Source organism: Cydia fagiglandana, chromosome 13 (genome assembly GCF_963556715.1).
Source record: "Cydia fagiglandana chromosome 13, ilCydFagi1.1, whole genome shotgun sequence".
Taxonomy (NCBI): Eukaryota; Metazoa; Arthropoda; class Insecta; order Lepidoptera; family Tortricidae; genus Cydia; species Cydia fagiglandana.
The window spans coordinates 1,960,933-1,975,860 of NC_085944.1; the positions used below are offsets into that span (position 1 = coordinate 1,960,933).

The following is a 14,928-nucleotide window of genomic DNA, read 5'->3' on the forward strand; positions in this document are numbered from 1 at the left end:
GAGACAGCAGGGTGTCATCTATTGGGCATTAGCATGTCGAGCACTAGTATCACCACCTTATTTTTATTGATTATTTAGTCAATGCTAAATTCCTAACAGATACAATTTTGCTTTCGACTGTATTTTTCTACTCCCACGCAACGCAAACAAATGTAGTTAACTGACTTTATGTCTCTATATGGAGTGACTGGAAGTAGTGACTCTGGGATGGACCCCTATTATACTCTTTGCCCCTATTCGACTAGCAATAACTGACATATCAAGTTGATCTCCCGTTGATGTGGGAAAAATAATGAGCTGTCAAAATTTGACATTAGAAAACCACATGACAACCAAACCAAACGGGGCCACCCCGAGTTCAGAGCCATTATAAACCGTATAGTAGTAATAAAACAAAGTTGATTTTTGTTTAATCATTCTTTCAATGAAATGAGTTTTGGTTGTACCAAATGATATTATGCACAGTTGATCGAATCAAAACTTGATAGATCAACATGCGATTAAATCAAGAGTTGATTTGATGTGGATGCGCAATCTTACAGGTTGTCTTCTCGAATAAGGCCCTTATTTATAAATTCAACACAGACAACTCTGTAATCGAGTCTAGAGAGACATTTTATTGAATCGAGCAATTAATTGAATTGAATTGAAACTTCGGACGATCATTTTCTAGAGACGTCTCTTTACTATACGACTAACTTTTGGTTGATGTTTATTGAACATACGGGTAGGGTCTGAGTACTCAGATTAAGTTAGTTAAAGTTACTTTTGATCGACTTACGGCATATGAAAGTATCGGGTAAAAAAGGACAGGTATAGAAACCGTAGGCACATACATTTTTATTAGCTGTATATTATAGGTAGATAAGGCAACGGTTATATCTTACAGTACAAACAGCAGCAGCAGTACTTTTAACTGTCCTTCAGTGGACCTTATTAAAAAAGGCATAAGGTCCATGTCCGATGGACAGTTAACAGTGTGGGCGATGGTATATAACCTAATGCTCGCGCTAATCTTATTAAGTATTGGATACAAAATGCAGTCGTGATCGTGTCACTCATGCAGTGTCGTAAAAAAGAGACAGGGGCAAGTTATCGCACGTCAACTTTATTATGTTAGTAAATACCTACTGTAAATTAATGTGCTTAATACTTTGCTCCCCTCTGGATAATTGAAATTGTGCTCCAACAGTTATTATCAGACATCGGAGTGGTGTTAACGGAATTGGTATAATTAATTTCAACCGGGCCCTAATGATTAATTAGCGTTAATTACGTTAATATGAACCTTAATCTACCATTTCAGTTGAAATTATCTATACCAATTCCGTTAACACCACTCTGCTGCACCAGAAATGCTGGAAGATGTACGATCATTGGTTATTACTTATTATGTATGAAAACTAATAGAGTTAGACCATGAAAAGTCTGCAGCGAAAAACTTTTCTTTCTTCTTTAGTTTTTTTTTTTCTTTATTAAGGGGCTTTTTCGATTGAACGAATATGTCACCCCTCTTCTTTAGTTGTCGAGTAACAAAGTGATGCGTTTAAAATTAACAAAACAAGAAAAACTGGACAGATTTAGAATTAGGACGTGACAGTAAGAGGCGACCTTCATGAGAATCATGAGCGAGGCGACTTTGACGTTTGGTCACAGGTGCATAAACGGTTCTTTTTATTTACAACTGTTTTTCTGTCACTGCCACGTGCGCGGCGCGTGCGCTGCGGCGCGCGACCGCAGCTTATCTAGGCTAGGTATTATCAAATGATGTAACTTGGGCCGAGCTCAAAGGGCCTACCGCGAATAACAAAAACCCAAGTTATCTGCCTCTCTGCTGCATACTTAATTGGATACTATTATCTGCTGGATACTAGACGGAACTCTGCCACAGATTAAAAATATAGTACTATATACATAGTAACTACATGAGTACTACCGTACAGAAAGAACACTTCCTACAAAACCTAAGCTTGACAGCGGCTGTTTGGAGGCGGGTTCATGCTGTGACTTTGATGTATATGGCATTTGTGATGAGTGATGACACTGATGACGTGATGACAGAAACATACATATTATAGTTCAGTATGACAGAAACAAACATACATAAGTATAGGTCTACGATATAATATATGGTTACGTTGGTTAGGCTTCTAGCTTTTATATACTATACTGTAACGAAGTGTTTGTGAACTGTAGGTACTGCTGTCACCACACGCATGCTCTGGGTGAACGGCTGCAGGCTGGTAAACAAATATGTACCGTTTTGTACTTTGCCCGCGAACTTAGATTACCTACTCTGCGGACTCTAATTCCAGTATCATAAGTCATACGTTTATTGTGTTATTATGCTAATAAAAGAAATTAAACCACTTTAATTGAGACAAAAGTCCATGAAGCACAATAAAAAGAATTCGAATACAAAGGATGACTCACGCTAGACCGGGCCAGGGCCGGGCCGGAGCTCCCGGCGCTTCGTTTTCTTTGCAAAGCATTATGTCATCACCAGGGCTCGGGAGTGACACGGTGCCGATCGGTGTAGATACTTTCACCGATCAGCCGTCATAGAGAATGACATCTATGACGGCCCGGTCTAGCGTGAGCCATCGTTAACTTACACTATTAATTGCTTCTGATTTGCGCTAATTAATTGTTTTTGAAATACCTGAAGGCTAAAATGATGATGATGATGATGTGGCTCACATCTCCGCTCACAGATCTGCATCGCATCAGTGTGATAACCGCGTTGTACATACCTACTTAGGTACAGTGGCCATCAGATATATCGGAGCGGCCAAGGTGTTCACAATATCTGAACACGCACTCTAACGCCGTGACAATAGAGGCGTGTTCAGATATTTGTGACCACCTTGGCCGCTCCGATATATCTGATGGCGACTGTAACTAATGACTGTTCAATGTTCAATTGGGTCCAATATTAACAGCTGGTTATCAACAGTTGTTATCATTATTTAGTGTCTACGTCTAGTTGTCAGGAATTTGATCGATTTGTTTTCCTTATCGTAATAAGCTTTGGGTATTAGTAGCTGTCAATTAGGCAGGCCCGACCAAAAAAAAATGAATGACCGATAATGAATTTTAGATAAATTGACACACCCTAAGTACATAGGTTGGCGGTTCTAACAGCAAATTCCTAACTGTATATACATCGGAGGACCTTATTACAAATAGTAGTTTGTGTGACAAGGGATCAAAATGGTATATTTCCGTCAAGGGCGTACATTGAATCCTAAATGAAGCGATGGATTCTACAATAGAATCCCGAACGTCGTGAGGGATTCTAAAGTAGAATCCTGAGCGTAATGAGGGATTCAAGTGTTAACGCCCAAGACGAAATCATTTGGATACCGTGTGACACATACTGCTTTTCACATTAACTATGAGGAAAATAAAAAATCTTAGTGTGGACACAATCTGATGCTTAAACAGATTATTTAAGCTAAAAAAATAATGTACAAAAAAATTTAAAAATAGTGTGCTTGAACAGAAAAGTGTTACTTTGATCCCTCCTAGTAGGGAGGAAAAAGCTCATTTCCGAATAGGTGGTGTGAAAAAGACATAAGGTCCACCGATGTACAGTTAACAGTGTGAGCGTGTACCATACATGTAATACATGTTATATTTCGTGGGAAGCCCCGGAAATATTTTCTCTTACCCAGGAAATCATCTCTGGGGGGTGAAAAGCAGGTTCTAGTTTATACGGCAGGCAAATTATAATTAGGCTATCTGTCCACTGGAGAAAAACCCAACAATAGCGCAACGAGAGGAATGCAATTTTATTGGTTGATTTTCATCTTGCTACCGCTACCTCGCTTAGCTCCAGTGCCTCCAGTGGACAGGCGGCTTTACTGATTGTAGCCTGGCTAAAGAGGCCCACTGATTAACAGTCCGCTGGACGGTATCGGCCTGTCAGTTGTTCGGAACTGTCAAAATTTTGTTCTAACTGACAGGCCGGCATTTTTATAGCGAAACCATTGAACAGGCAAGACAATGTAACTTGTGAGAGTTGTAACAGTAGCTTTTTAATAAAACTAATAATAAATCTGCCCTCCTAAGCTAAAAAGTGGTATTTGCATAAAATTTTCATTGAAAATAGGTACGCCCTTCACTCCTAAGCTAAAAGGACGTATTTTCAATGAAAATTTTATGCAAATACCGCTTTTTAGCTTAGGAGGGCAGAAATGTACGCCTCGAGCGTTGTCTGTAGGCCAAGGGCGGGTGAGGCTACGTAACCCATCTAATCCACTTTACTTCGTCTATTGCAGGGGTCTCCAAACTTTTTTACCTGAGGGCCATATTGTGCCTCAGAATTTTCGCGCGGGCCACCGTCGGCGCCGAGGGGGGAGGAGGGGTGTATCTGGTTGCTGCTTTTAGGGCTGAACACCTGGAACCCGGCTCCCGCGGGCCGGATCGGAACGCTGTCGGCGGGCCGGATTGGAACGCTTCGCGGGCTGGATTTGGCCCGCGGGCCGGGGTTTGGGGAGCCCTGGTCTATTGTATTACACTGTACATTAATATAGGTACAGTCAGCGTCAATGGTAGCGGATAGAAAAACGCACTACGTAAAAGCATCTGCCACACACTTCATAGCTTAGCTTTACAAATAGCTCTACATAGTAATATCACGTAATAGACACATCTCTTTATTGTACGATTTGTACATTTGGTTTCCGTATGAATTCATATTTGTTAAAAGGAAGATTTCAAGGTTCGCTGTCGATATGCAAAAAATGAATAGGTAAATAAATAGGTATTTCCACGGTGCCTGCACAAAATATAGAAACGAATGTGAGTAATATCACTACATTAAATACTTATAAAGTTGGTAGAGACTATTGACGATGTTTTAGAAATTAGTTCATCTAGGTACAGATTGCATGATTAACTTCGTAATTTCTAGAGATGCAACGGATAGTTGTTTGGCCGGATACCGGATATCCGGCCTGGACACTGGCCGAATATCCGGTATCCGGCCGGCGGAACTATACCTACATTTCGGTTTAACAGGTGCGCATTCTGCAAGTTTGACCTGTTTCCTGTAAACGTTCGCGCGGACTCATTTCTAGGTTCGAAATGAGTGCGCGTGCAAGTCAGTGGAATAATTAAATTGTTTTAAAATAATAAAGAAGTACGATTATGACCGTGTCTGTTTCTTAAATCCAATTTGTTTACTCCGAAATCAAGCAATGTTACTATCCGGTATCTGGCCGGATAGCAGGTCACTATCCGGTATCCGGCCGGATAGCAGGTCACTATCCGGTATCCGGCCGGATAGTAAAATAATGGCCGCTGACCGGATACCGGATAGTAACCGGATATCCGGTGCATCTCTAGTAATTTCATTTCTTTTACCCGAGTAGAAGTAGAATATTCACTGTTACATGACGCCACAGAACACTGCCTTGGTTGGTCTGTGCTCGGCGCCAACTCTGCCAACTACCATCACAGATTAATAAATATGTAATTACCATGCCGTTACTGAATAGGTACACAAAATAGATCAAACTTGTCATCTACACAATATTTGCCTTATGTAACTATTCTCGTAGACATTCGTGTCACTCGTGTCTCTGTTTACGTTACGTCCACGCGATGTAACGAGTCAGTCGCTTTTATTCGAATTTAAATCTTAACGAACTTTATTTATGGTTGATTTTAGCTGTCAAGAGTTATACGAGGCTGCAAAAGTTGTGGTGTTATGTAACATAGTTGCTGATTTTTCACAACGCTTTCTGAGTTCACTGACGAAGGTACCAGTCGAAAGTTGATCCGTGATTATACATAGTTGTAACTTGTCTAGAGGCCAACATATATTGGAGATGTCGAACAGAGCAGACTAAATGTTTATGGAATATCTGGTGAGGAGTTAAAATCTGAATATCACGCCGTACTGGCGCGATCCAGTTCATGACCAAACCATTGACTGAGTCGTGTGTAAATATCGTGGCTCGTGGCGGTGGTTTCGTTGCAAATTATGAAAGTGTGTAAGTACACTAAGTACTTTACTATCGGAAAACTAGGAAAAACCTTGAAAACTTTTAATCCCTACTCTTAAATAGATTTTTTTTTAATTATACCGTTTATATGTAAGATAATATCTTACCGCAGCGCAGACTTCGTCAGGTAGCTACAAATGCAAATCAGCAACATGCTTCTATTTAATTGACCAGGATGAAAATATATCCGTCGAAGAATTTCTCTAAAACTATAAATGGAGTACCAGTATGTTTTTCAATTTCAATTTCAATTCTTTATTGATAAAATATAATTTTACATGTCAGGTACAATGCTTAATGCTAGGTCTTACGATTAATTAATAATTAGATTTACATAGTAGGACAGGCAAGGCTGAGCCAGCGAACTACCAGTTGTTTATTTGTATTAAGTATATAGTTTTTATCAACTTGGCACAGTGTTAGGTCTCGAAAAAGGCATCGATTGAGTAGTATGCGTCAGACGCCAGTTTAGATTTAAGTTTTTATATGTATAATTAATAAAATAAAATATAATCATTTTAGGTATATGTTTGGCTCTATTAGATACCTATGCATTTATCAATTTCGCTCTACCATGAAATGCATACAGGTCTCATTAGCAATTCAATTAGTCTCTGCTTCAATTAATACGTGACCCAGAAATAACGTCACGTGACTAATCCGTGCAAATAATTAAGATAAATGATGAGTAATACATGTACATTGTACAATAAACAATCGTGTTTAAGTAGGTATTTAAATATGTGACGTCCCACGGATAAAGGTACCTTATGGCGGTCGACGCTTACGCTATTATTAACGCCGCTCCAATATTATTGCGGCGCTATGCGACGTAAGCGCCAGCTGCCATAAGGTACCTTTTGCCGTGGAACGTCACATGTTGTTACTCGTCATAATTTTGTACAAACAGTAACACTCTCAACTGTCCGTCGGTGGACCTTATGTCCTTTGTAATAAGGTTTATTAACTGTCAGTTAACAGTGTGGGAGATAGACCGATAGAAAATAGTTACTCAAGTGTCAAGTCAATACATGTTAAATGTGAATTGACTTGACACTTGTAACTATTTTGAGATTATTTTATTTACTTCGAAAACATTTATAATTTTACACTATTACTTCACTCTCTTTGCTACTCTAATATTTCAAAGTATGTACCTAAGCTAGTACCCATAGTCAAAGAATTTAATTTCTGCTCCATTTCGTACCTTGTTACAGTGACAATCAATATGAAAGTCGCTAGAGAGTAGAGACCTCATACTAGGTATTATCACGGTTACAAAGTACAAAATGGGTAGGAAATTATTTTTTTGACTGTACTACTCTTACGGTATCGTTTTTGAAACCAATTTGTCAGTAGGAAAAGGCGCGAAAAATTTGTTTCTCTATATTTCCAAGACCTTCTCGTCCTATACTTACGCGGTGGCTGAAAAATAAATACATTCCTGTTGCCAGGGAGATTTAGGGATCAAACTGAACAACTTTTACTATGGGACCAACCCCGAAATCGCGAAAAACAAATTTGCCCTCCCTTAGAAAATGGACCAGCCAAAATGTATGAAACAGACAATTTTTTTTGCGATTTTGGGGTTGGTTCCATAAAAGTTGCTCAATATAATAATAATTCTAATCCCAAAACCTCCCTGGCAACGGGAATGCAGTTATTTTTTAGCCACCCTGTATAGGTACCTAAGTAATAAATGTGACGTTCCACGGCAAAAGGTACCTTATGGCAGCTGGCGCTTACGTCGCATAGCGCCGCAATAATATTGGAGCGGCGTTAATAATAGCGTAAGCGTCGACCGCCATTAGGTGCCTTTACCCATGGGACGTCACAAATAATAATTGCAGCTGGGTAACAGTTCAGTACCTATATAACAAGTCCATCAACCAGCAAACTATACGTATTATCTCTTCATTCTGTTTAACCTTTGCAACGTTTACATCAAGACGTCAATAGGTCATCTCTAAGATCACGTGTTACATGATCAAAATATAAATATAACAGGAAGCCAAGTAGGTATACCGGGTGTGGCCTGTAAAATGAGCAAAAAATTAAACTGTAGGCTGTACTCCTCATACTGTCCAACATTTGTTCAGCGACTTTTAAAAATAACTTGTGGTTTGATTTTTAATACAGTTTAAAGTTTATTGTAAGACGCAATGTATTGCGAATTTTGTCATGATTAAGGCGTGACAAGCAACGTCAATCACAATGATATGGCGTGGCATTGGCGTCCATTGAAGATAATATTTGTTTTGTATGAAAAATAGGGTGTCTAAATACGTCATAATTTTTAAAAGTTGTCGAACAAAAGTGTCACCGTTTGAGGAGTACAATCTATGTTTTAAGAGCCAACAGGAGTGGTCATTTCTCCATACAAACGTACTCCTCGTTTTCCTCCGTGGTTTTTGAAGCTAGAGCAATGATTTTTTCAACACAGATTAATATTGTCAGTATCTGTGTCGGACCGTTTTGCTTTTTGTGATATTTTTGTTTTTTAAGGCGCTAGAGCCCTTCAAAAATGGCCAAAATGGCCTAATTGACTATGCCGCAATGAGAGGCGTGGTATTCAAAACTGATATCAATTAGCCAAAAAAGCAAAACGGTCCGACACAGATAATTTCATAATCATTTAGATTTCCAAATTTGGTTACGATTGGTTAAGTTTTGGAGGAGGAAAAAGAGGAGTACGAAACCTCGATTTTTGACATTTTTACGCAGGATTTTTCGCCTCAGCTGCAGTTGTCCCTATCGCACTAATTTTAGGGGCGGAGTCAAGTTTCTAAATACGTACACAGCCAGAAAAGTGATGGGCAATAGTCGACATTTAATGTCGATAATCTAGTGATGTAAGAAGTTATCGATAAACCGTCTTGTGTGAAAATATCTAGATCCTCCTAAGACACAAAGGGTTTTGCGTTGAGAGGGAACACATTTTTGTAGTTACATAGGTACAATCTATTTTGAAATTTTTGATTCTAATATTTCAAATTAGAAATCAAAATCAAAAATATTTTATTGCTTGCAGTTATGGGTTTACAAAATTTTTAGGTACAGTCACGCTCCCTAATTGTCGAGCAATTTAAGGTCCTAGCTAGGGAATGCAATTTCGCACCAAGATTGGCGATTCGAGATCTCGCACGAAAAATCCGAATCGAGATTGGGTGTTTCGAGATCTTGACAGTCAGATTTTCGGGATCGAGATTAATATCTCGACGAGATCGAATTTGAGAAAATAACTAGAATTGTGTTATTTTAATCAAAAATCTCTAAGAATTCCATACATATAGACATCGTAAAATCGGGCGTATCGAGATATTCCTAGGAATACAATGAAACGCCGACATTTCATGATCTGCCTAATGAACACCAGCCATTTTGTGCAAACCTCAAGGTGTGATATTCTGATTTTCGTCGACATCTCTTCTAAATACCTAAAACTGGTATGGACGTATTCCTCGTGGTCTCCAGAATATGAATAGACCGGTTTTTATTTTATGGAGGGGGGGGGGGGGACGTGTCGAAAAAAAGGAAGGAAAAAGTGGGCGGCCGACCAGCATTGATATTTGTTCACTTCTTTAGTCCTATGGGACCGATCGGTTCGTGTCAGATGTCGTTTGAAAGAGTATTAAACGTGCAATTATTGTTTTATAATAACCGTAGTCATAACTGTAGTCATTTACAAAATATTTAAAATATATGATTTTTTACCGTGCATGGATGGCATAAGTACTGACAAAACATGCGTCTAACTCAATAAATTATAACTTTACCGCAATTAATGTTATTATAAAATATACGAAAAATTTCATTAGCTTTCCAAAAACATAAGTTTTATTGCTGTATGATATTATCCCATCAAAAACATAAATGTAAAAAAGGAGAGCCAAGTTCAATACAAAAATTATGCTCGGCTGTGGGGTTCGCCGCAAAAAGAATGGAGATCTAAATGAGTGCCAAGTTCTATGCAAAATCCAAATATGTATTTATAGGAACAAAATAACATTATAAACAAGTATTAAACTCTATTTCTTTGCTTAATTGGATACCTATAACAATTGCTGTTATTTAAAAAAAATGCGAGATCTTAAAGCAGGTTAGATTTGACTTGGCCAGTTTTCATTACATCAGTCATTTTATAAAGTTATTCAACATATATATTTTGTAATTCTGATAAAAACTGGCCAAGCCAAATCTAACCTACTTTAAGATCTCACATTTTTTTTTAAATAACAGCAATTGTTATAGGTATCCAATAAAGCAAAGAAATAGAGTTTAATACTTGTTTATAATGTTATTTTGTTCCTATAAATACATATTTGGATTTTGCATAGAACTTGGCACTCATTTAGATCTCCATTCTTTTTGCGGCGAACCCCACAGCCGAGCATAATTTTTGTATTGAACTTGGCTCTCCTTTTTTACATTTATGTTTTTGATGGGATATCAATACTTTTTGTAAAGAAAACTAGGCAGGTATTGAGATTTAATGTTTTTTCTTGTGTTTCCGCTGCATGTCTTTTACTTCTGTTCTTTGTATTAATTATGTGGTGCCGCGCGCCGCCAACAACACACCGTTGGCCGGTTGTTTAGCGCGTATTACAGGTTTTTTGTATGGGGACCCCCCCTATTTATTAACTTTTTTTTGTTTTTAGATTTTTTCCTACGCTTACACATAATAACCGAGCTGGATTCCATATTTCATCCTTCTAGGTCATCTGGAAGTAGGTTAGGTTTAGGTACTTATATGTCAGTCACAATAAAAAATGTTTTTTTTTGTATGGGGACCCCCCCTATTTTATAACTTTTTTTTATTTTTAGATTTTTTCCTACGCTTTCACACAATAACTGAGCTGGATTCCAAATTTCATCCTTCTAGGTCATCTGGAAGTAGGTTAGGTTTAGATACTATAGGTCTGTCAGTCAGTCTTAAAATTTACGACTTTTTGACCTTCATATCTTTATAACCGTTTGAGCTAGCTTCATGAAATTTGGGCTTCTAGATGTCCTTATGGATATAATTAAACACACGTAGTTTTATGTGTTTACGTTAAAGATGTTTTGAGTTATAGAAGGGTCAAAAGTGGCACCAAGTGGTTCGTGTAATATTACACTTGGCGCTGGCTAGCCAGTTCCTTTGCTTGAACTTGGCTTGACACGCTGCCGCGTGTCTAGATATAACAAAGTAATGATGAATTTTGTTCCGTCACGTAAATGGCGGGCGACCGACCTCAACTGATCATTATTTCCCGGGTTCTATTTTACTGATCAATTGGTGATGCATACCATTAGAAAGAATATTAAACATACTATAATTGGTTTCTAATAACCGTAGTCATAACTGTAGTCATTTAAAAAATCATTGAAAATATATGATTTCTCAATCAATTATTTTACAATGAAGCTAGGAATATCAAAGAATGCATTGCTCTGATGGATCTGCCGTCTCTTTCATAAGGAAGATCGTGATATGCCTGGGTTAATATTAGATCAGGAAATGGTGGCGTTTCATGATACGCCTAGGATTACGATTTTACGATATGCCGCCGACATACTACTTATTTAAGGTACCTCATGTTATATTTTGAAAATAACAACAACAAATTAAATTGACATTTAACATAAAATCAATTTTAATTTTTACTTTACTTCTATGAAATGCTATCGATGTTAAACCACTATTTACCTTTACTTAGAAACTGCGTAACAATAATAGAGCTAAAGCCGGACACATAATAGCACTGCCTGAACAACATGAATCTAAGGTCATATATTACTTAAAACAAAGTATTTCACTTTCAGTCTTGTTCGAGATCTCGAAAATATTAATCGAGATCTCGACCGAGATTGCATATATCGAGATTTCCTGTCAACTAGGTTAAATTTCGAAAATACGTGCGACATCTAGCGAGATCTCGAAATTGCGATATCTAGATTGCATTCCCTAGTCCTAGCTGAATTGGTTGTTTCATACACTTACTCTTACTCTATAGACTCCTGCCTTACAAAGACGTTAATATTTATATTTGTCATGTCTATACTTCGTTTCTGAGCATTATTGAAAAAAAATACCTACTTAATACTAGTATTAACCACTAAGTACATAAATAGGGTATTTCGCCAGTAACAGGCCACTATTAGTAACTGGCCACGCCAAACCAAAAATGAATTCTATTCACCTATAAATAGAATTCTATTTAGTATAAGGTGGCCAGTTATTGAAACCTTATACCTACTAAAATGAATTCTGTATAGAGGTGAATAGAATTCATTTTTAGTTTAGGGCGGCCAGTTACTGGCGAATTACCCTATTCGATATCGAGTTCCGTAAACGTAAACCGGGTAAGTAAAAAAGTTCAATCGCAATAGGGTAATTCGTCAGTGGCCACCCCAAACCAAAAATGAATTATATTCACCTATAAATACAATTAATTTTAGTATAAGGTGGCCAGTTATTGAAGTTATTGAAACCTTATACTAAAATGAATTCTGTTTATAGGTGAATAGGATGCATTTTTAGTTTAGGGCGGCCAGTTATTAGAAGTGGCCAGTTACTGGCGAATTACCCTACTTAGTAGTAGCAGTAACAAAAAGTGACAATGCAAATCGCAATCGGTGAGGTGCGCGCCAGCGCGAGTACGTGCGCATCGCACGCGTCTGTTAGCGTGCATTACACACAAATACAGTCTCTCACGCCGCGGTTACGCCCCGTCAGAGCGACGGGTATATTCAGCTTGAAATCTCAAAATTGACTTTTAGCTCAGCTCCCGTTTCGTCTTAATTATTTGCTCTTATTACAGGCCACACACCCGGTATAAACTATGGCTTATCAGCTCAATCCAGAAGTTACTTGGCTACTTATATAATTATTATATATAAATATTGTGAAATCCGGTACCGGTAGATTTATGAGGTAATGATTATTATGATTTAAGTAAGAGCTATTTCCCACTGACGTCCAGTTTTTTTGCGGGTACGGTTTTAGCAGGATCCAGAGCGGCTACCGCAAAAACCGAAATTTGCAAATTGCGGGGATCTTTCTCTTTTACTCCAACGTAGGCGTAATTACGTCTAATTAGAGTGACAGGAAAAATCCCCGCAATTTGCGAACTTCGATTTTCGCGGTTATCGCCCAGTTTTCTGTTGTATGCATGCAGGGTACCGCAAACAGAATGCTCTTGTGAACGTTATTTATATGTATTGCACTTATGTATAAGGCAAACGTACTAGTGCTCGAGATGCTAATGGCCAATAGATGACACTTGCTGTCGCCCCTATTGACAATGACTTAAATTTCAAGATAACATGGACTGGGACCGCGTCGAGCACCTTACTATTAAAACGGGATCCTGCAAAAACCGTACCGTGGGAAACAGCTCTAACGTTAAAGGTTATTTAAACAAATATGTTTAAAAGTCCAATTATCATCATCAATCATCATGATGATGATGTGATGATGATGATGTTGTTTTTAGGTTGCATTTGCATGCTAAATAATTAAATAAAAACGTAAAAGGATAATGGAAAACAAATAGCTCAGCGCTTCGGACATTACTCGAACGTGGCAAGTTTCTGAACACCGCCGGTCCCATCGCTCTGAAAGCTCGCAAGTTCGGTTTATTCCCACTAAGCGTTGTAAAAGAATGAATCCCATTAGGGGTGATTAGGGTAAGGTGCCCACATGATTTATTTGTTTATCATTTTGTCACGGGAAGTCCCTAATATAATCCATCAGAGAAAGAACCTTATGCTAGTTATGCTTCATTACATAAGGAACTCTTCCTTTGCACTCTTATGGACTTGGATCATATGAACCCTTCTCTTATGGAAAGTCACATATACCTACCTGTTAAGTTGGCTCCAACAGGATTAAGTTCAATAACAATAATAGTCATCTCCCCTGTCTCCCCTTATTTATTTATAAATCTTTACGGGCCTAATTTAGTTAAATTATGTTTTATCCCTTTCTTACAAACACATAAGTCAAAATGACAGATAAAGACAAACGATTATTAGCTAACTGAGGTTTGTAGCGCGTTTATGAATAAGGGGGATAGAATCCAACTTTCAGTAGTTTGTTTTGTAAAGGAGAGCAAATAAGCATAAATATAGAGTCGATAAATTGTGATAATTATATTTTTGTAGCCATAACAGGCGTGCCATTCATGAACAAACCACAAAGTAAACACCTGTCGTAAATAACAGATGTTTATTCATTGCACGTAAACAAACAAGTTATCTTTTGTATTTACTAACCGGTTTAAAAAGTCCGTTATTTATGAGCTGAAAGGATTAGTCTCCAAGGCCTAAGTAGTTTTTTTTAAACTCTAACGCCAGCTGTTTCATTTCGCGTATTTTTAGTATAGCTGGTCAAGCAAATCTTGTCAGTAAAAAAAGGCGCGAAATTCAAATTTTCTATGGCACGATATCCCTTCGCGCCTACATTTTTCAAATTTGCCGCCTTTTTCTACTGACAAGATCTGCTTGACCAAGTTATAGTGATGGGTGAAATCGATTTTTTTTTAATCGAGTTAGTCGACTCCGATTCGGTTTGCAAACGGATTTGGCCAAGTCGATTTAACTTCTATTTTTTTCAAGTATCAGTATTTCAAGGTAGTCACTTGCTTTTGAGACTTTTAGTCTTACCTCTAATGGGGAAGGGTTTGGTCATGATGGTTTCCGTAGTTGGTGGGAGCAGCCGCTTGGTCTCCGGAGACATGACACTGGGGCACTGGTTTAACTCATGATTCTCACTGGCACTGACGCCGCGCTGCCGGAGCGAAGGCGACGCGTTTAGCACTTCCATGGCGTATCACTATCGCGGCATGACTGAGGAGAGAAGACTCGATACGTCCGCCGCGGCCGACGTTCAGATATCAGCTGATATTGTGGAAATTTATGGAAGCGCGAC

General features: G+C 38.2%; 1 protein-coding gene across 3 annotated transcripts in view; it reads right to left on the bottom strand.

Annotated features, from left to right (window-relative positions):
* Positions 1-14,902, bottom strand: part of LOC134669957 (6-phosphofructo-2-kinase/fructose-2,6-bisphosphatase) — a 35,562-nt gene extending 20,660 nt beyond the window's left edge. For 2 of the 3 annotated variants that reach the window (XM_063527593.1, XM_063527595.1), the window contains exon 1: positions 14,664-14,902. In XM_063527593.1, coding sequence (XP_063383663.1) covers positions 14,664-14,823 — 160 coding nt within the window. In that variant the 5' untranslated portion in view covers positions 14,824-14,902. The remainder of the gene's footprint in view (positions 1-14,663) is intronic. The other variant, XM_063527594.1, reaches the window with a different exon arrangement.
* Between the last annotated feature and the right edge of the window lie 26 nt (positions 14,903-14,928).